This window comes from Diorhabda carinulata, chromosome 4, assembly GCF_026250575.1.
Source record: "Diorhabda carinulata isolate Delta chromosome 4, icDioCari1.1, whole genome shotgun sequence".
Lineage (NCBI taxonomy): Eukaryota > Metazoa > Arthropoda > Insecta > Coleoptera > Chrysomelidae > Diorhabda > Diorhabda carinulata.
Window position 1 is genome coordinate 987996 of NC_079463.1, and position 24682 is coordinate 1012677.

At 29.2% G+C, this 24682-nt stretch overlaps 1 protein-coding gene across 4 annotated transcripts; it reads right to left on the reverse strand.

Annotated features, from left to right (window-relative positions):
- Positions 1-24146, reverse strand: LOC130893196 (beta-1,4-glucuronyltransferase 1-like). 4 transcript variants are annotated; one of them, XM_057799090.1, is made up of 8 exons: positions 23860-24146; positions 10672-10799; positions 9366-9619; positions 8852-9009; positions 7452-7683; positions 7116-7382; positions 4789-5097; positions 1-4310 (listed from the first exon to the last, which is right to left on the reverse strand). In XM_057799090.1, the coding sequence occupies exons 3-8, from the start codon at positions 9606-9608 to the stop codon at positions 4113-4115; spliced, it is 1407 nt and encodes a 468-aa protein (XP_057655073.1). In that variant the 5' UTR covers positions 9609-9619; positions 10672-10799; positions 23860-24146; the 3' UTR covers positions 1-4112. The 4 variants fall into 4 exon arrangements, with proteins under 4 accessions (XP_057655073.1, XP_057655072.1, XP_057655076.1 ...); XM_057799089.1 differs by lacking the exon at positions 23860-24146 and adding an exon at positions 22000-22124; XM_057799093.1 differs by lacking the exon at positions 23860-24146 and adding an exon at positions 21813-21831.
- Between the last annotated feature and the right edge of the window lie 536 nt (positions 24147-24682).

Consider the following 24682-nt stretch of genomic DNA (forward strand, 5'->3'; position numbering starts at 1 on the left):
TTTTCACAATTTTTATATTTGCAGAAAAAGTTTCCATATACGGTACAAAATTACTTTATAATTTCACCACTACATAGAATCAGTGTATAAGGCACAATAAATGGTAAAAATACATCAAGAGGACGATTTTCTCATTAAAAAATAGAAACAGAACGAAATTAAATTACTTAAAATACAGATAAGTACGAAATAATGAGCAAAACAAATAAAAACAGGGTGTCAAAAAAAATAAAGTTACCTCCTACTACCATACATTAAAGACTTCCTGTATATAATATATATATATATATATAAATAATTTATTCGAATTTTAAAGCAAATAATTTCTCCTTTGTTTTTACTAAAACATTTCCCATTACCCCTGTACAATCGCTCAATATATATTAAAAATTTACATTTGGCAACTACGCTTGTATACAAATTTATATAGAAACCTGTAAAAATTGCATTTGCCGATCGAAAATGTTCGTGATATCACCGACAGATGGCTGAAAATTTATTTCCGAATAATCGTTATACAAAAATGGCCGATATGCATAAAAGAAGTGACTAACATTCCGCAGCACGAAGCGCTACACAAAAATCCACGATCGATATATACAGGAAGCTTTTAATATATTTACAATATATAAGTTTCGTTATTTTTACAGGATGTTTGTAAAAATACGCAGTTTTTTTAAACGCTTACATTAAAGGCAGCTATAATTGAAAGGTACGGTAGATATTGAGCATTTAAATAGTTTCTTATATAAAAATATATGACAAGGCTAATTACGTAATATAAACACCCCTAAGCAACAGTTTTTATCTTAAAATCGCAATTACACCGAGAAAACTTTCAAATTCCTCGTTTACAAATAAACAAAAGAAAATGACCTTGAAATGTAAGGAAAAGAGATGGGACTGTACGACTCGACGTTATAAAATAACTGTAAAGTAAAATCTTTAAAGGGGTCTTAAAAATAATGAGAATTTTTTGACATAAACAAAAATCAGTTGCTTAGAAGTGTCTACGAACCGATGAAGCGTGCGCGAACTTCAACAGGAACATACATTGTATGATAAGATGGAAGTGAAGCGACGAAATGACAAATTTGAGCCTATTATTACGATGTACGGTTCTGTTATATATATAAATATTTCACTGTTAAAACATTGATTAAAGATCGGAACCACACGAATTATACAGAATGTCTACATACATCACAAAATTATAGGTGGGAAAATGTTTAACATTGGCACTTGGTATAATATACTAAAATAACGTGAATATATTAGGTAAAATGTTGGTTTGATGATGAGATTCACTATTTACCGTGTTTTAATCATAATTCATCACCCAGAGGAGCGATTCATGTGTAAATCCCTTGAAAATTGTTAAATCAAAACCAAAGGAAAGAAAAAGTTGAAGAGTCGGCCATTTTGCTCTTGATTAGACGGTTTTTAGAAACAAAATGATTTATCAATAAAAACATATTAAAAGATCTATAAAATAATAAGTTGAAAAAAAAATTATCATTTGTATACGTCTCGCGTAAATTTAGCCAGAACCAAATTTTTTAAAAACATGTTATGTTTATTTTGAGAATAGGTTAAATTAAATTTCACGTATCACATCAGTTTAACCAGATCTAAATCACTACAGACACTATTTGATTCGTTAGACAATAATTAAACAAAATAAAGATAAACAAGATGGTGGTTATAATACAAGTAAAACCACATCCACTCCAAACGACTTCTAATGATAAACTGATGACTCGTGCGCAAAATCCGACAATGATCGAAAGTTCAACGAATATAAACGAGGTTTTAAAATAGCGAAGTGAAGTTGTCTGTACACCATTTTAATCGGTTAAACTCGATCATTTTCGTGAGTAAAGTTAAATTAAAATTTGACATAATAGGTTATGTTTATTTTATAACGTTTTGGATTATTTTCAATCAAGATGTAAATCAATTTTGACCTATAATTTGTTAAGAATTTTTGATTTTTATTAGAAAAATTATAATTTTAAGTGAATTTATGTTTTTTAGTATAGTATAACGTGCTAAAATACCGTCATACGTAAGTATTTACAACTATATTTTGTCGTATTAAAATTTGGTTTAAATTTTGATCAAAATTGTTTGAAATGGTGTTTTAGGTTATACAAATTGTTTCATATTCATGATATTTTGAGAAAATTTTAGTTTCATTGTTTAATTTAGTAATTGCATCTTAACGTAAATAAATTGGTATATATTTCTCGTAAAAACTTTAGTTTCGTTATTATATCGTTTTAAATGGCTATTTAAGTGATTATTATTTGTAATTAGAACAATTAGGGCTTAAAATGAGTACTAAAATCAATTTATTACGAAAATCGTGAACCGAAAAGGTCCTTAAGTAATATGTCTGACTAAGTTTAACACGATTCCATACATTTCACGATTAATTGAGAAGATTTACGTAAGGAAAATATAAAATGAGCTTTATAATATACAGATTGTGTCATAATTTCTGCTGAAATTATTAGTAAACCTTTCACTGCACTATGTAAATCACAAACTAATTATTTTGACAAATGAATTCGAAATGAGTAAAAAATTTCGAAATTTTTACCATCAAATTATTATACTACAAGGGATTTGTTTCAAACTGCCTCTGAGAGTCAAATTATGTTTCCGCACGAGGAATGACTTTGAATAAATGCTTTAAAAATGATTTATCTCGAAAAAGTGCTTTTTTCGTAACACATACACTCAAAAAATTCCACACTAAATAGATAAAAGCTAGATATATGTATAAAAAGTTTTCGTATATACAACTAGGAAAATATACACTTGTAAATAAATAAGAGAAGTCACGATTAAAATTTTATGGTGGAAAATATTCCGTAAATCCGTTTTTCGTGTTATAAATCAAAATTTACAATTACAAAATTGATTCTGACACATCAACCTACTTTTTGGCATACAAAAAATCAGCTATAACTAACAAATTGAACCAGGAAGAAGACAATCTTCAAATTTTCATTATCATTTCTTACTAGCAAAGTGGATTCGATAAATATGTCCATCATGAACAATTTGAAGTACAATTTTTGAAAAATTACATAAAAGAAAAGAAAAAACATCTGCTTTTGGTAACAAATCTCGTTACCAATTCAATTGTCTCGGAATTCTTAAGAAATTGCACTAAAAAAACATCCGGGAAGGGTTTAATTAGTCAATATGGTTACAATATTCAAGGAAATCCACTAACAAAATGGAAAAAGCATGTGGAAAGTCTTGCTACTGGGAACAAATCACTCCAACAAGTCTCTTATGTCAGAATTTTCAAGGAATCACACTAAACAAATGAAAAAAATACATCGAAAGTGTTGCTATTGGTAATAAATTGCTTTAACAAGTCCATTTTGTCAAAATTCTGGCAAACTACGCCAAAGAAACGAGGAAATGCCTGAAGAGTCTTGGCATTGATAATCGATCACTTTAACAAGTCAAAACATTCAATAAATTACTAAAAAAAAAGGGAAAACACCTGGAAAGTGTTGTCGATGATAATTAATTAATCCGATACATCAATTTTGTCCAAATTTGTAACAATGTACTATAAAGAAACGAGAAAACACCTAGGGACACTAGTAATAGACATTTAATAGAATGTTGCTGTTCAAAACAGTCGAAAATAGATAGAATACCATAAATTATCATCTGTGTATGTTGGACTGGTATAATTTCATTGAATATCAGCAAAAATTGAGTAAAAATTTCTATTCTTTGGCCATACGGAACAAAAATGACTGTATTATAAGTTTTTAGTACTTAACGACATTAATTTGAACAGAAACGTAGGTTATTTTTAAAACATTTACAAAATATTTCCATTTTTTCTGCCTAAGAAACAAATAAATACTTTTCGGACTTAAAACTCAAAATATTATGGCAAGACATTTATAATGAAAAATGACAGCCAATATAATTAAATAATACTTACAAAGAACATTATATAGAAGTAATGCGATGTAATAATAATAAAAAAAATTGATCACAATAATTTAAAATGAAATATAAGAGTGTCTAAAACGACTTAAAGTTCAGTATTACCTTTGCATTCACATGTTTGTTTAAACAGCACAGCCTTTTCTAACCCCGTAAAGGACCTTTAGTTCTGGGAAAATTATTTTATTGATGAGTTGATGGGTTTTCCCCGCCAACATTGCGCGTCTCGGATCTTTCTTGTAGATCTTGATGCCCGGTTTGTGGACTAGGAAAGCGTTGTCGAGAATCATGAAGTCGTAATTCAAAACACACAACGCGTAACCCTAATAGGGATAATAATAACATACAAACTAATTATTTAAACAAAAACATTCGAAAAATAACTATAAATATCATATTTATACAATGAAATCGTTAATATTTACGAACTGTTGTTGAACTTGTTGAAATTTTAACATCGCGTTTTTTCTTAAAAATGCCTACTTTTAATTATTTTATATTATGTAATTATAATATTAAACATTTTTTTCTTCATTTACAAGTAATACGAAGTCTTTAAACCACTTAGTTTTATGAATTTTTTCAAAATTACTTTCGTAACGGTAACAAACACTCATTATTGAATAGAGGTTATAATGGCTGTCAATGAGAATGAAAGAAAGTTGATCAATTACACCAACCGTTAAAAAGTAAATATCACTTATATGCTATGTTGCCAAGATCAATTCTATATAAGAGATAATAGGAAATTTATATAAATAACGATTAAACTGGATATTAAGGTATTTGAATGTTACTTACCTGTGTCATTTTATCCATCTTTCCCTCCCAACTGAGTCTTTCGTCGTATAAAGGATCAGCATGGGTTCCTATGAATATCGGTTCCCAATGGACGAATTTCCCGTTCCGTTTACCGACGTGAAACACGTGCAAACCTTCAGTTTCGTTAGCGGATTGCCATTCTTTAGCTTTGGGAACGGTGTGGCAACCTGGACATAATTTTTTGTGGAACGGTATAGCGGTACCGTTAGCCAACATTTCGCGGAGCTGAGTCTTATTTTCTGGTACTTGTTGATTGGCGCTTACTTCGAATATCGTAAGAGGGAAAACCTTTAAATTACATACCAATATTATCTGAATGCACGTTAATTGGTTTCATATACTAATTATAGTCCGTTCATCCGTAAATTTGTTTTTAAATATTATAGTCCGCTCATATCCACAGTGAAATTGAGTCATTTCCATATATACTCATATAATATTGTTTAAAAAAATTAATATAGTCCATTCATACTTAAATAGGAGATAAATTGTTTGAATATTTGAGAATATAATTCGTTCATATACATGGGCTCTTTTTATATAAAAATATCATAGTCCATTCGAACATATTTAGAGGTGTATTTATTTTATAAATATTGATATTATAGTCCATTCATTTTTTTATATATATTATTATTATAGTCCATTCGAGCATATATAGAAGTGAGCATTATTTAAATAGTGATATAGTCCGTTCGTACATACAATAAGGATGATTATTTAGATATACTCATATTATAGTCCATTCATACTCATAGGGGTGTCGATTCATTGGTATTATAATCCATTCATAATAATAATAATAATAATGAAGAAAAAAATTTTCAAAATACAAAATTATAGTCCGTTCATACACTTTGTCGAGTTAATTTCATTCATTAAGTCAATTTTATAGTCCGTTCATACACTTTGTCGAGTTAATTTCATTCATTAAGGCAATTTTATAGTCCGTTCATATAATTAGTAAAATTATAGTCCGTTCATACACTTTTTAGAGTTAATTTTATCCATTAAGTCAATTTTATAGTCCGTTCATACACTTTGTAGAGTTAATTACATTCATTAAGTCAATTTTATAGTCCGTTCATATATTTAGTAAAATTATAGTCCATTCATACACTTTTTAGAGTTAATTTCATTCATTAAGTCAATTTTATAGTCCGTTCTACACTTTGTAGAGTTAATTTCATTCATTAAGGCAATTTTATAGTCCGTTCATATATTTAGTAAAATTATAGTCCATTCATACACTTTTTAGAGTTAATTTCATTCATTAAGTCAATTTTATAGTCCGTTCATACACTTTGTAGAGTTAATTTCATTCATTAAGTCAATTTTATAGTCCGTTCATACACTTTGTAGAGTTAATTTCATTCATTAAGTCAATTTTATAGTCCGTTCATATATTTAGTAAAATTATAGTCCATTCATACACTTTTTAGAGTTAATTTCATTCATTAAGTCAATTTTATAGTCCGTTCTACACTTTGTAGAGTTAATTTCATTCATTAAGTCAATTTTATAGTCCGTTCATATAATTAGTAAAATTATAGTCCATTCATACACTTTTTAGAGTTAATTTTATCCATTAAGTCAATTTTATAGTCCGTTCATACACTTTGTAGAGTTAATTTCATTCATTAAGTCAATTTTATAGTCCGTTCATATAATTAGTAAAATTATAGTCCGTTCATATATTTAGTAAAATTATAGTCCATTCATACACTTTTTAGAGTTAATTTTATCCATTAAGTCAATTTTATAGTCCGTTCATACACTTTGTCGAGTTAATTTCATTCATTAAGTCAATTTTATAGTCCGTTCATACACTTTGTCGAGTTAATTTCATTCATTAAGTCAATTTTATAGTCCGTTCATATATTTAGTAAAATTATAGTCCGTTCATATATTTAGTAAAATTATAGTCCATTCATACACTTTTTAGAGTTAATTTTATCCATTAAGTCAATTTTATAGTCCGTTCATACACTTTGTCGAGTTAATTTCATTCATTAAGGCAATTTTATAGTCCGTTCATATAATTAGTAAAATTATAGTCCGTTCATACACTTTTTAGAGTTAATTTTATTGATTAAGTCAATTTTATAGTCCGTTCATATATTTAGTAAAATTATAGTCCGTTCATACACTTTGTAGAGTTAATTTCATTCATTATGTCAATTTTATAGTCCGTTCATGCTTATAATGAATTTAATTCATTTGAATATCTCGATATTATAGTCCGTTCATACATATAGTAAAACAAATTAATAATTGAACCATAGATAAATGAATTTGGCACTTACCCTAGGATTTTTGTTGAGTAGAGGTCCTTTATTTTCAGCAATCATCGCTAGGAACTTTTCTATTACGTTAGGACTAGGATACAGTTCGATATCTGACGGTAAGATGAAATGTGTTTGAGCCATTTCTCGAGCCACGTTCCTACCGACGTTTACGGGATACAGAAGCTTCTTCTGAGCCTTGTACATATTTTCGCTGGAGAAATTCATGAAAGGAGGGACCAGCGAACAGTTGTAAGGTTCCGCGAATAAGGAATCTTCCTTGGGAACCTGATACAAAATGAAAACAAAACCGAGTGACTATGAAAATATATAAGTGGAGTATTCTGTTCCATTTACCTCTTTCGGAACGTGTTTCGTACTGAAATAAATGTGGAAAGTAACCAATTCTTTCACCATGGGCGTGGTACAATCCCTGAGGTATGCTATGGAGTCGATAGTATTTTGAAAATCAGTTCCCGGAGCGTGTAGAGCTATACTGATTGGCCCGTTCCATCGTTCCAGCAATGGCACCAAGTTATCCATAAAGGAAAAATCAGCGTGAGTTGTGTATGTTATACTTTCATGGCATCTGGAAGTTCACGTCAAATTTGCGTCACAAAATTTAGTAGGTTATTGATTTGAAAGGGGAAGATTTTGAATTTTTATTTTTGAAAAAATAAAATTGGATCTTTCACATCATATAATTTCTACAAATACGAATTTGATTAAATCGTTTAACATCAACTATTTAGGCACACCTTTTCCCTATGGAATGAGATAAGATAAAAATCTGCATTTGCTATAGTTTCAGAATTATTAATAATAGTATGAGAGCTTGTCAACTATTTTTATACAAGTCTGTTATTTTCAGTTTAAAAGAAGTTATATTTTGATAGATATGATACGTAAAGATTTAATCTATTGTTTTATTCATAACATAAACGTTTTTGTTTTATTTTTCCCTTATTTTTCAATTCCAATCCCATAGATGTGAATGCTACAATTTTTTCAATATCAACCTAAACTTTTGTTACAAAATAAACCATTTCATCATGATTCAAAACTGGAATTTAATGAAAAATTACTGAATGTGAAGCTTGAAATAATGATTGAACCTTTTAAACTCAGTTTACAAGTTTTTTTCAAATATTTACGTACTAAAACAGTAACTGAATCACCTAAACTCTAATCAACATTTTATTGTAAAATGAAACACTCATAACTAATCTGAAACCAAATCTTTACTAATTAAGCATACATTCCCGCTACAAATTATTTATAATCACACATATTGTTACTTTAAAATTAATTTTTTAATTAATTAACTGAAATCGAAGGTCATTCACTACTACACTTTATTTCACTACTAATCTCGTCACTATATCAAATAACAAATTGATTTTTCGTTGATCACTTTTCAGATACAGTGTAATACACAAAGTTTAATGATTTACTAACTTGTATTACGCATTATATTAAATATTTCGTTATTTAAACTTATAAACAAACACGACATTAAAAACGTTTTGACATTAAGTTTGGCGCTAACCTCACACCAACTTTCGATCTTGACAATTCTAAAATGCGATAAACGCGGAACCGTTACTAGAAACTGTGAATTCAGATCGAGAAAGATCCATGCGATTTGTGATTGAATCGAATTCCATCGAAACACCGCACTGGATTAACATTAGTTAAAAAGAGTTACGAGATAATATAAAAGAGACGTAAATTTTTAAACTGTGGTCGTAAATTACCTGTGACTTATTTCGGCTGTTATGTAATTGTAAAGGACCCAATAATCGCCTCGTTGTTGAATTTTCGGTACCATAGGTTTGTCTACGCATTTTGTTACCTCCCTTACTTTATCTATGATTGATGGAACGGGTTTTGATGGTTGTACATCCATCACAACCTAAACAAAATAAGATTAATTTGTATTTCTTCTTCTTTCACTTTTTATTAGGCGTGTTAAATAATTTCACTTTAGACAGGGTCGTATTCAGGATAATTTTAAATAGAAATTTGGAATTTTAAAACGTTTTTAATTATCTATTTCAGTTATTACAAATTTTAACTGGAATATAAAATTATATATCGAGAAAAATGTTCAAGGACAAAAAATACAGTATAAAATAAATTTTTATTGGGTATTAATTCTAATTTTAAAACAAATTTATATTTGACGTAATATCCTTGAAACAAATTTTTTTCTGTATCGTAATACCTGAATAATATCTGTTTACCTGAGTAATGTGGGAAGTTACTTACATTTTGATGGGTTTCTATATAATTTTTGATCGGATCGACGGCGGGTATTATGTCCTTGACAGTAATATCTTCGAAACCTGATGAACCGAGGTTGGCACTACCGAGAGCGGCAAGATTCCTACCGGATTCTTGCATTTCTCTGATAACGGGTACTGCCGAGTTGGTAAAAACGTGAACGAATCCATATACGACGAATACTACCAGCAGTAATTTTAAAATGTAAGATTTTCGGTTGGTATACATGTTTATTACCTCTGTAAATAATAGCAAGACTTATATTCTATATACAGTGTGTCCGAAAATGTTGCATACTTAAAGACACTCTTTTTATCGTAATTATTAGGAAAATGTGAGTGTAGTATGAATTTGGAGTACAACATGGATGAGTAATAATGAATTGTTACGAAATTGTCATTTTTATAACCTAAAATTTCCGGTATGTTTCTGGAATTATCGTTTTATGTACAAAAATTAATATGTGGAATTTATATTTTTTGATATACCTCGTATACGACCAAAATTGTAATTATTTTCCCATTATATCAAGATAACAAAAAAAATTAAAATCGCCGTCAACCACCTTTAATTAAAACCTATGCCGGTCCTGTATTCTCGTGCTTAACAACGAACGTTTTTTATCCGCTCTTTCTCATCGCTGGTATTTGCAATGTTGCCATCGTAATATGTAAGATTTCCTTATAATTTTATCGTTTATTTAGTTTTTTTTTTCAACACGATTCGTGAATAATTTTTGTAAACAAAATGGAACTTGTAAGAATGTCATTATGACATATCGAATTAAGAAATATTTTCAAATTTTATCAAATTTTACTTACTTTTAATAATTACACGTGATATTTCTGATGACTACAACCGAGTTCACACTATAAATGTATCGTTAGGAAATTTTTTACCTTACCAGGTAAAATATTTATCGAGTTAATGGGACACACGAAAAGGTATGTGTGTCAAACATTTAAATAGATATCTTGAATATTTCTTCAGTTATTCACGTTACTTGAATCCACTAATCTATTTGTTATATTCATTTTTAAATTTTAATGCCAATGAACCGTAAAGAATTTCGAAAAAGCGGGTTACCTCGTAAAAAACAATTCAATCTCGCTTAAATATAGGGAAAAAAATATCAATTGGCATCACTGTAGATTGTAGAATACAGCGCAAGTAATAAACCGACAATTACCGAACACACACGAATAAAACTATCAATTTTTATTTCATATATATACAACATAACCTAGTAGAGAAAAATTAAAAACAGTGAAAAATAATTGTTTTTACTCACGCCGCTACTTTTTTCTTCCTGGTGGTCTCGAACGAAGGTAACTTTTCAAATTTAAAAAGCCCATTGAGCAGGCGGTAAACCCTTCATGGAGATTATATACTAAAAATTCGTTGGCATCTCACTTCTTTCTGAAAATAAATATTTCGACATTTTTATCAATAAATAATTATCGTTGTGTTCAAAAATATACGATTCCAATCGTGTTTTTATTCAAATTACCACCGTCCAATTATTATCATAATATCCTAATTATGTTTTAGAGCTGGCAACACCGGTTCATTGTTTAAGAGGTTACGTTAAATCATAATATTTTCAAATACAGTTTACTAATCTTAATTAATTGTATTAATTTTTCAAAAATCCTGTTTGGATATAGTATATTTACACAAAAATATTAATTACATATTTAAAATTACAGTTTATTAAAATCACGAACTGATTACCAAGACTGAATATAAATATATATAAAACACATAATACGCAGTAGTATTGCGTATTGCCTAACTAATAGGTTTACATGGATCATCGATGATCGATAAAATTTGTTTCTTCTACGTACTCAAAGGTTATCTATGATTATACGGTATAATGGCCGTTAACCTTGTTTTTTGATTTGTTACGTTTAATATATTTTATTTTACATTACTACGAAATTTCCATTTATTTTTAGGTCCGATTTAATGAAAAAAAATTCCCGTTATTCGTTTATTAATTTCAATTTCGGTCCTGTTATGATCGTTGATAATAATAGTTTATGTATAACAGGAAATCATGAATGATATTAAACTCATTTCAATGAGGCTTCCAAGAGATTAAAAAAAAACTATTAAAGCTGATTTCCTCCTCAGTTATCTTCAGTTATATGAACGTAGGTTTATGTATCGCGAAAAATGATAAATTTGTTCCTGTCATTCTACTAGAATTTGTTATGGATAATCATCGAAATGAATGATTGTCAAATTAACTTGTTTGAATTTAGCGCGCTTTAGTGACGGTTGTTTGGAAGATGGCGGGTCTTTACATTATTATATATAAATTAATCAATTTAGATAACTGTTTTTGAACGATAAATTGCATGTTATAATTCATTTAAGCTATTAAAAATTTATATTTCACTTTATAATTACTGAAATTAAAAGTTACCTCATTGCTTTTCCTTAGCAAAGAATCTTAACCTTGAAATTTGACCTTGTAAATTCTTATACTTCCTAATTTTTTTTTTCTCGTAAATCGGTGTGTGTGTGTGTGTAATGACAATTAAACAATCATAATTCAATATTTACTCACAACGACCTTGTCGTTAACTATTTTGATTAATCGGCTTCTAATCAAAACGACAATAATGCATATTTTAATTTAGCTAATATTAGATAGATGAACAAAATTATTAGTCATTTATAGATGTATTAGTCATATACGAGGGTTGTCGCAAAATGTGGTTTTACTGAAGCGTGAAATATTAATAAATTGCGGATTTTTTTAAAAAAAGATGATCAAACCTCAATTATATTTATCAACTATGAAAAAAATAGTTTTTTCATTACAATTATACAAGGTATGACGTGAAAATAATGCTGTGACAGAAAAATTTCCCATACAACCCCTCGTTTCTGAGTTACAGTCCTTTAAAGTTGCAAATCAGAAATTATATCAAGTCTAGGATCATCCTGTATATTAGTTTAATGAATTAGTGAAAAACTTGATATTTAAGCATAATTTTCAATTCTGATCGACTTTTTTAATAAAAAATTTTGAATATAAAGGCACTTTACTATTAATAAAAAACATATTTTTTGATATACCCCGTATACTACTGGAAAAATTTCTTTTTAAACGATTGTATTTTAGATTTTAAATCACGCACGACATTTTCTCAAAAATAACTTTTTGTACCAAAATTGATAATAAATAACGTTTGCACAGTAAACAAATTCCTAACCTCAAATTTCATCTAGTACTTTACGTCTATTTCAACGAAAATCAGCTGATCTGTTGGAGTAAAATTTGTTACCATCCCTCGTATACCAATAAAAATAATTATCTCACGATAGTATATGTATTTTTAAATTATGAAAACATATTGTATATGTCGTAAAACCAATAATAAAAAAGTTAATTCTATTATCAATTTTTTTACGGTATAAAGAAAACCGTGAAATAAGCTTTTCACTATAATAACGCAAGGAAATTTACATGTGACTCACCGCACCGATACGAATAACGCAAACACCATTTTTCTTTTCAAAATCTTTCTCAACGTGATATGGCGACTGAATTATTAATCTATTGCACAAAACTAACAATGGTTCTTTCTTTATGAAATCCACGTCTATTGTTTATGATTTATATTGCTTCAAATAAGGAAAGTGATAGACTAATATTTACAAAACCGAAATTAAAAATCGTTGTTACCTATATTTCATAATAAATTAACGTTTCATTAGTTTTATTTATACAAAATATTAATTAATAAACAGTATTGGAAACGTAGGAATATTAATGTTTAATGTTACTAAAATCCAATCTACCAGTGTATTTTTCAATAGAACGATTCGTCGATGTTTATTTTAATAAACTGTTCCACTAGGATTCAGACTACACTTTAGAGTACACTGTAATGATGTAGTTTGATTAGCCATTGATACCAACCAAATTTTATATTTCATATTTTAGAACAAAATCATTTAACGTGTTATAATTAGATAACACTAAAATTGATATACAAAGTGATTTTTAGTTATAGAACGCGTCATATATACGTAGTTTTATAAAATTTCGTTTATAATATAACCGATATTATAATGATATTTACATAGTTGCCAGATTTTTAATTTTCATGAAAAAATAATGAATTTTATTATATCTAATAAATATGAAAAGAATCTGTTCATATAAATGAATTTAACAGTTAATAAAATTATTTAAGTATATTTCGTGATAATTAAATACAAGTTTACTAACGACATCGTAAGTTAAAATGTAATTTACAACAAGAATATTCCAAAATCAGGACACGCCGTATATTACAAACAAACTGCAGATAAATATTGATAAATTAACGAGTGGTTTCATAAATTAGAACATGAAAACATGTTAGTAATGATATAGATAACCGTGTTCTGATTGTATAAATCATTATACAAGAAAAATCAAGAACAGCTGATGAATATAAAATTTCAAATTTAAAAATGAGAATGAAGTTGTAATAACCTCGATTAAGTGTGACAAATAACGTTAAAACAAGTAATAGTTAATACAAGGAACGTCAAGTTCTAAAAATGTTGTTGGAGGTCACAAAAAATCTTATAATTGTTTTGATTAAGATATCACAAGAACAAATAACTATAAAAATCAATGTTTTCACTCCAAATGACTCAATTTGAATTAAGCTAAGCGTTAAGAAGGTATTGAAAAGGTCAAGGTCAATGGCCAGCAACGACTGATGGATTTGCAATGATTGTTTGTCATATTTATTTATAAATTTCAATTAAGGATCGTTTAGTAGCATCCTGACTAGATATATATATGAAAAATCATTAATCAAAAGGAATTTATCAATCAAAAAACCACATATCGAATTTGATAATCGACCAAAAATGACCATAACCTCAAATCAAAACGAAGTAGCATTTCAGGTACGTATATTTGAAAAAGATATTTTACTAATTGCTTGCTAAGCAAAACGATCAATGAACACGAGTTATAAATTACTGATTCAAACGGACGTCGATTAATATGGATATATATATAAACTCCATTATGCGAATTCATTTTTCATACGCTAGTCTAATTGCTGTCAATTAAATTGCAACAATTAACAAACAGATACAAACTATTCATTGTTTTTCCCGTGAGAGGTATCACGCGGCAATTAAATAAAAAGGGAAATTTAACTCAAAGAAACAGTTAATATTGTCTACGATGTTTTTTTATACGTCGTATTTTAAATCCTAAATGCGACGTTGCCGGACATATTTCTTGTTCAATCGACTATTTATCGATGTATATTCCCGAATTAAATATAGTTGTTTATCTATTTTCTTAATGTTGATTACTCAATTTATCCACTTTTTTTTATATATATTTGCTGAAATATTGTATATTTAGTAAAAAGTAAACATTCGTTTTAAAATTTACGGCAGTCTAAATATAGTCGATAGAATAAACCATTTTTTGCATCATTTAAATAGCCGAGGCAATAGTAAAAAATGTAAACTAATCGCGATTATCATGCCAAGAAAGTTATTATTGAAAAAATATTGTAAACAAGTTTTTTTTTCATATTACAAATCCACGAAGTGCGTTTTGTTTATTACCCGGTATATTAAAAGATGGCGACGTGACGTCACCGCCAAAGAGGAATATTACTACGCGTTAAACATGGCGATTACCACGTTGCCAAGATGTGATCCTTGTCTGTTGTTTTAAATCTTATTTATTCAATTTATGATATAATATTAATCATGATGGCTTGCAAAAGATTAAATTGCGACCATATGTCGAAAAAAAAACGATAATCAGTAATAAAATTACGACATAATCTACAATACTTTTTCGTGAATCGAATATACAAATTGAATAGTTAATTACTTGCATTATCTTCAATTTATTTTCGACTTAATGTGGTTTGATGACCTACCTTTTGAAAAAATAATACACAGTCGAGAAAAAAAGAAACGTTCGATTTAAATTTGACGAAATTAAATTGCCCAATCTGTTCTGTATTAATTTACATTCTTTTCAATTTGAATTTTTTTTTCCTTCAACACAAATTATATGAAAATGGTTTTAATACGCTTTTTTTTTAATACACCTGTACCGATTCTCTAATTTTGCTCATATCTTCTGAACTATTGAACGCACAGCTCTATAAGGGAGCTCTATCGAATCAGGAAGAATTGTTTTTTGATCTGTACAATTTTCATGATCCACATATAACTAATTACTGAGATACACGACTACAAAGTTGCTCAATGTTTTGACTATACGAAAATGTCAAGATACTATAAAGTTACTCATATCTCTTGAACCGTTAGAGATAGAGTTTTATACTGATATTCTATCGATTAAGGACGAATTGCTCTCCGAACAGTCAAATTTTTACATTTCCCCTGCAATTATTTTCCGAGATACACGACTTCAAAGTTGCTCAATGTTTTTGAGTAAGCGAAAATGTCATCATCCAATAAAGTTACTCATATCTCTTGAACCGTTAGAGATAGAGTTTTATATTGATATTCTATCGATTAAGGACGAATTGCTCTCCGAACAGTCAAATTTTTACATTTCCCTTGCAATTATTTTCCGAGATACACGACTTCAAAGTTGCTCAATGTTTTTGAGTAAGCGAAAATGTCATCATCCGATAAAGTTACTCATATCTCTTGAATCGTTAGAGATAGAGTTTTATACTGATAATCTATCGATTAAGGACGAATTGTTCTCCGAACAATCAAATTTTCACATTTCCCCTGCAATTATTTTCCGAGATACACGACTTCAAAGTTGCTCAATGTTTTTGAGTAAGCGAAAATGTCATAACCCTATAAAGTTAATCATATCTCTTGAACCGTTAGAGATAGAGTTTTATACTGATATTCTATCGATTAAGGACGAATTGTTCTCCGAACAATCAAATTTTCACATTTCCCCTGCAATTATTTTCCGAGATACACGACTTCAAAGTTGCTCAATGTTTTTGATTAAGCGAAAATGTCATAACCCTATAAAGTTAATCATATCTCTTGAACCGTTAGAGATAGAGTTTTATACTGATATTCTATCGATTTAGGATGAATTGCTCCTCAAACTGTACAATTTTAACATTTTGCCTCCAACTAGTTTCTGAGATACACGACTACAAAGTTGCTCAAGGTTTTTGAGTAGACGAAAATGTCTTGATCTTATAAATTTCCTCATATCTCTAGAACTATTGAGGCTAGAGTTTTATACGGAGGCTCTATTCGTTTGGGAAGAATTGCTCTACAACCCATATAATTTTTAACGCTCACTTACACCTACTTTCCGAGATGCAGGTTCTTAAAGTATATGCACTTGATTTCTCGTACTTTAACACTCTATATTTCAAAAATACCGGATTTTTATGTTACTACCCCGTCCCCGAAATCAATATCTTCGAAATTATTAATTCTCATATATCCAATTCCCAAAAATTAAGTTTCTTTTATTAGTTCATGTCGGTTCTAACCTATTATTACTACCATCAATCTAACTGTCCGCCTCGCGATTTCCCCGAAGTTAATTTTAGATAAACACACCTTTCTCAAATAACAATTATTTCTACCACAATTTTCGTCGATTTGACCGACCATACCGGTCCTGTTGTCTACCACAATAATTTAATTTAACCCAATGCAAAAGTCGAATTCGTTAACTGTCTTTTGTCTGCAAATCTTTCGAGACAAAATTCGATCCATCGTTTTAAACACGATTAGAATTATAATTAAGAATGAATGAATCGCCATTTTTCCAATTATAATTATGGAAATACCATATTTGGATAAATCCAACTCAAAATACTATTAATATATTCCAAACTAATAAATATTTCGTATTGATAAATATTCCTTATAAATAACATGTTAACTGCGTCTGCGCGACTGAGATCGTTGAAGTATATGAAAACCAAAATGGCGTGGCAGTGATTTCCGTCCTGTCTGTGTCCGAAATTCCATCCAAAACTCTGAGAACAAAACGCAATCATCCATCTCCCCAATAACCATGTCTTGATGTTAGTGGTAAATGAAATTTCGTCATTCTGGCAACTAATTTTCAATTTCCACTAACTTCTTGTATGTGCAACTCCTCGAAATATCCGTTTCTAACGAAATACGAAAGATATAAATACAAAGTTGAACGTTAACAAGTTGCTTGGCTTTCTTAAGTACAAGGTCATATCACTTTTTTATCCTATAGCCGTTCGATTATTTTGTAACAGTTATGCGTTCTGAATACGAGGCGTTTCTAAGGAGATTTGTTCGATTAAATTTTTATCTCACATATACAGTATGATGTGAAAATATTGTGTGTCAAAAAATTCTCGGATTTAAAAGTTGTTGAAAAAAAGCAGGATGGTACTACATTGAATTAAAAAAAAAATACACAGAAAATAAATTTGAATTAAAAAGTTTTCGTTACTAATAGCAATACTATCAATATGAATATATTTTCTGAGATATACGACTATTAAGTTGCTCAATGCGGTTGACATATGAAATGTCACGATCCTATAAATATGACTATAGCTCTTAAACTATGAGAGATAGAATTTTATACTGAGGCTCTAATGAATCAGAAAGAGTTGATTCATAACACGTGAAATTTTCACATTTCGAATGTAATTATTTTCTGAGATATACGACTATAAAGTTGCTCGATGCGGTTGACATATGAAATGTCACGATCCTATAAATATGACTATAGCTCTTAAACTATGAGAGATAGAATTTTATACTGAGGCTCTAATGAATCAGAAAGAGTTGATTCATAACACGTGAAATTTTCACATTTCGAATGTAATTATTTTCTGAGATATACGACTATAAAGTTGCTCGATGCGGTTGACATATGAAATGTCACGATCCTATAAATATGACTATAGCTCTTAAACTATGAGAGATAGAATTTTATACTGAGGCTCTAATGAATCAGAAAGAGTTGATTCATAACACGTGAAATTTTCACATTTCGAATGTAATTATTTTCTGAGATATACGACTATAAAGTTGCTCGATGCGGTTGACATATGAAATGTCACGATCCTATAAATATGACTATAGCTCTTAAACTATGAGAGATAGAATTTTATACCGAGGCTCTAATGAATCAGAAAGAGTTGATTCATAACACGTGAAATTTTCACATTTCGAATGTAATTATTTTCTGAGATATACGACTATAAAGTTGCTCGATGCGGTTGACATATGAAATGTCACGATCCTATAAATATGACTATAGCTCTTAAACTATGAGAGATAGAATTTTATACTGAGGCTCTAATGAATCAGGAAGAATTGATTCATAACACGTGAAATTTTCACAATTCGAATGTAATTATTTTCTGAGATATACGACTATAAAGTTGCTCGATGCGGTTGACATATGAAATGTCACGATCCTATAAATATGACTATAGCTCTTAAACTATGAGAGATAGAATTTTATACTGAGGCTCTAATGAATCAGAAAGAGTTGATTCATAACACGTGAAATTTTCACATTTCGAATGTAATTATTTTCTGAGATATACGACTATAAAGTTGCTCGATGCGGTTGACATATGAAATGTCACGATCCTATAAATATGACTATAGCTCTTAAACTATGAGAGATAGAATTTTATACTGAGGCTCTAATGAATCAGGAAGAATTGATTCATTACACGTGAAATTTTCACATTTGGAATGTAATTATTTTCTGAGATATACGACTATAAAGTTGCTCGATGCGGTTGACATATGAAATATCACGATTCTATAAATATGAGTATAGCTCTTAAACTATGAGAGATAGAATTTTAAACTGAGGCTCTAATGAATCAGGAAGAATTGATTCATTACACGTGAAATTTTCACATTTGGAATGTAATTATTTTCTGAGATATACGACTATAAAGTTGCTCGATGCGGTTGACATATGAAATGTCACGATTCTATAAATATGAGTATAACTCTTAAACTAGAAGAGATAGAATTTTATACTGAGGCTCTAATGAATCAGGAAGAATTGATTCATAACACGTGAAATTTTCACATTTCGAACGTAATTATTTTCTGAGATATACGACTATAAAAACAGAGTTTTCTAGTCATGCTTTATCGATGGTTGTGACCGCCATCTTGTTCAAACCACACCTCCATTACGATTAATATATCTAAGAGTCCCTCCTTGGTTTCGCTAGTGTACAAAAAGATCCCGTAGATAAAGTTCAAAATGAGCTTAAGCCGGCCCTGGATGTACGTTTATGAAAGACCGATTTTTTAAATCAATGATTACGTCAAATGTTTGTTAAAATGATGACTGTTACTGTCATCGCTGCTGTTTATCACGCATCTGTTTTATATCGGTTATGAAACTAAAAAATATACTGGGCTACAAAAAAAAGTATGTTTAGAAATGTTTATTTGAATCGATTAATGCTCAAAATCCTGAATGTCCTCTCCTCCTAGTACCCGGACTATTTTTTTATCACCCCTCGTATAATCTATACAATATGTTTTATACACTATGTGAGTATTTTGTAGTGAAAACCTTCCCCTTTTCTATGTAAATATATAAAAAAATTATTATACAGAATTCGAAGAAATAGTGACAACACCGCACTGCAAAGAAACCGATGACGTGACAACTTTAAGCAGTGTTCATTGACATTTAAATAGGGTGGTTCATCGACGTCTATGAGGTTATACAAAATAAAAAAAGTAATGAATATTTTTCAGGATACTATAATGTTAATTTCTGGGAATTAAGTTAAATGAAATAATTTTTCGAAATGAATCGTTTATTTACCAAGTTTCCGAGTTAATTTATTGGTTTTAGAATTTGTTAACATTAAACGTACTTCCCGCCATGTTTGTATAAAGTCTGTTGTTCGACGAAGGTCCTTGACCACTATATTTATATGTGTGCAGATTTCTGTCAGAACTTATCTGCTATATGTTAATCGGAAGAAAGACTCGCATGTTAAAATACTCAGACGAACTAATAATAATAATAATTCAACGATTACTGCATTTAAATGTGGCAAGACGAGAACTTGTATCCAAGTACACAATACTAACTTCCGAATGGAAATTTCTAATTAATTTTGTTCAATTATGTATACAATAACTGAATTAGTTGATGTAATTTAAAGTTAAAAATTTGAATAGAAAACAACAGAATTTTAATCATCCGGTTAAAAGTCAATTTCAAAATATTATTTGCCATTCCTGTCTATTAAGGCGCGTGGTTACGGATCGATATGAATCGATTCGATGCAGTCGAATGAAAAAAGATTGACGTGTTCGACTGTAATTGATCGATAGTATTAAACAAAATGGCTGCCGTAATATATGGGGTGAAAGTAACAAATTGAAAATAACGAAAATAAATTAGGCTTTGAATTTCTAGAAGAAAATTATACAGGGCTTCAGAAAGCTTCGGATTTTTTACTTTACTTCATTCCCATACAATAGTAAATACTCATCATGAGTGATACCTACTTGGGTTGTTTTTGCCCCAAATTTTGAAAAAAGTATTTGATATTATGCAATTTCAATATTAACTTCAATTCAATTTGTCTAAAAACCTGAAGAAATTTTTGTTTTTATATAGGAAATTTCACAAAATGTTTGAAAGAAAATTTTTAACGAATTGGCATCACTGCTTTTCCCACGTCAATTTTTATTTCGATCTTATGTCAATTCAGCAGTAGTTTAACGACGAGAAAGTGTAATAAAACAAACATATATTGGTTTAGTTCATAATAACGTATTTTACATATATTTACATTTCGTTAGTCAGATTTTAGTTATTAAAATTAATAAAAAAACGATATTTACCGTATTTTAATAAATATATGTTAAAAATTATATAAACATATAAAATTATGTATTGTTATGAATTAAATGGTTGAGAGGATACGTAAAGTGAGGTTATGGAGTAAAAAGACGTATTTATGTTAATTCTTCTTCATAAAACAACTGAAAAGTAAGAATACACTTTCAAATAGAAGAAATATACAAGGTATAATCGAAATATACGGTGAAATTTGATTTTAAATAAAAATTTAGCATAACAGACCGACCCCAACGCGTAAAAGTGCAAACCCAACAGAGTGAAAAAATTGACTGATTACGTCAGCAGTATACTAGGGTCGTGGCGCTTGCGCAAGAAGGTTAAAATTTAAAAAATTAGTCATATATGACGTTTCCTTTGACAGACATTAATCACGGGAAAAATAAATGATAATTTTGACAGTTTTATATATAAAATCGTCAAATATGAATTAACTGTACGAGGTTGAATGTAAAATTCGATAACCGTTGAAAAAAATACAGATTATCTTTGATAATAATCAATTTGTTGGTTGCCAATAATTATATTTATGAATTTTAAGACACCTTGTACACAAAACTCACGCCGAATGTTGTCGTGCAATGTGTCCCCCAAGAGTCGTTCAGCAGATAAAACCATTCAGAACCACAAACAAAGTTAAAGATTTATTTTTAACATCGAAAACTAAAGTCAAACTTATCTAATCAACAATACAAATAACAGGAAGCTGTTAAAGCAAACGATACTACACACAATCCAATATTAAATTACCTGTTAAGATTAACAGTCACAAATTTCACTCGAAAAAACAATCACGCTTATCCCGCCGAACTGATGCACACACTGCCATCGTTTAAGCTAGAAGAGTAGGAATTTGGTGTTTGGCGAATATATAACCGAGTGGGGAATTCTTATTTTATTTTCAGCTTCCTTCTACAACTCTCGATGAAGGCGACAGTCGCCAACACCACGATCTTTCCGCCGCGTTTCGCTAAATATGATGACTACGCTATGTCTTCGGACCGTAGAGACTCTTTACATCATACAATTTTTTTTTCTCTTTTAATTTTTCGGTTTACACAACTTCTTGGAATTCTCTTCAACGATTTATAGATACGAGGAATATTACTTGGGCGTAGATTAGGCAGGGACGTACTCGGAATTTATTTTAGCATAACATAATTTTAAATAAAAAGTTTTCGACTTCTTTTATAGGTTTTAACGCCTTTTGAAAATCTAATATAAACAGATATGACAGAAAGAATATCTACGATAGTCTAAATATTAAATAAATAATAGTTTTATATATCTCGGAGTGTCTAATAATCAGATAAGACGTGGACATTTAATAAAACGATTTTTAGGTTAGGAAACTGACATCTTGGTTGAGAAAATAATATAAGATTAGGCAGGGACGTACTCGGAATTTATTTTAGTATAACTTATTTTAAATAAAAAGTTTTCGACTTCTTTTATAGGTTTTAACGCCTTTTGAAAATCTAATATAAACAGATATGACAGAAAGAATATCTACGATAGTCTAAATATTAAATAAATAATAGTTTTATATATCTCGGAGTGTCTAATAATCAGATAAGACGTGGACATTTAATAAAACGATTTTTAGGTTAGGAAACTGACATCTTGGTTGAGAAAATAATATAAGATTAGGCAGGGACGTACTCGGAATTTATTTTAGTATAACTTATTTTAAATAAAAAGTTTTCGACTTCTTTTATAGGTTTTAACGCCTTTTGAAAATCTAATATAAACAGATATGACAGAAAGAATATCTACGATAGTCTAAATATTAAATAAATAATAGTTTTATATATCTCGGAGTGTCTAATAATCAGATAAGACGTGGACATTTAATAAAACGATTTTTAGGTTAGGAAACTGACATCTATATATATAAATAACGATTTTTTATTTGCTTCGTTTATTTTTTTTACAAGATACAGTCAAAGGGAATAAAAAACGATAGAAAAATATCTAGGACAAGAAAAATGAGCTTTTTCGTAATTTTATCTATAGTTCTTTGACGTAAAACTTATTCAAACTCCATCTTTTGTTAAAATTTATAACTATTTTATATATCTGTTTTAACGTTTCATATACAAATGGTTTGTAATAAGGAAAATTATGCTCATACACTCCCACATATAATTTTGAAATCAATATACTGATAATACAGAAATAGCAACATACAGTATGTCCTAAAAAATAATATACAAACGAATTAATCTTTTATAATCAATTTTTGTGAGTTTAAACCCAAGATGCAATTATTAGATATAAGTCGTGTACAAGGTATGTCAAAAAATACTCAAAATATGTTAATACATATATCTTAAAACTTATATTTTTCGATATACCCCGTATACGACTAGAAAATAACACGTGATTGCTATTTTTTGTGCTAAAATAGTTTTTGAAACACGCTATAGATGAAATTTGTATATATTACAGAATTTACGGTAAAAAAAAATAATAAGTATTGTTTTTACTTTCCCTTCTACTAATTACTGCAGTAATTTAATTAATTTCAAATTTCTCCGGATTCATATCACTTTCCATAACATACTAACAATGAACTTGAGAACGAATAAATAAAATAGTTATAATTACCTTTCACTTTCTTAAAGATCCTTTTATTTCGGGAATAATGCCCCCAAAAATGTACATTTTGTCATCCTTTTACCGACACCACAACACAAGAAGTAAAGTTAAAACGTAAATTATAAATTATCAGACGACAGATGCTCAAAAAACCGATTAAACAATTGCTCGCACTCTATATATTGAATTCTACTCCACGTTTCATATTCTAGCAAAATTTGAAGGGGAATATCACAAACAAATCACTTCTGACAACGAACATTTCGAGAATATGCGTAAAAGGCACTTTCTAAACTGACCATGGCAACAGTCGTGCGCTAGCACAGGGTTGAATTGAGGGGATGGAAAACGTATTAAATTCCATACACATTTATCATATATTCATACAAATATTTCATAAAATCATTATTTAAATGTGGTGGAAACCGTAATAATATTAACAAGATTGGATAGAATATAAACCAATAGTCTTATTCTATAAAATACATTAAATAAACAAATCTATTACCACTGCTCTCTAGTGGTCGAAGTAAGTATTTTAAATCACAGAGTACAGTCATATCGTATATAGAATTCTGTAATTATAGATTCCAGTAATAGCAGCACGATAAGTATTTCTATTAATACATAGAGGGCGCTAATGCCGCGCTTGTCAGTGGATATATATCTATGGTAGATTCTTACACTAGACCAACACTAATAAATCACTGTCTAACGCGCGTCAGTAGTAGGGTATTCGGAATCGTAATCTATAACAGTTCCCAATATTTCAGTTTAGTACAGACAAACGACGCGGGATTATAGCATTGAAGTTATTGTTGAGAATGGAAAT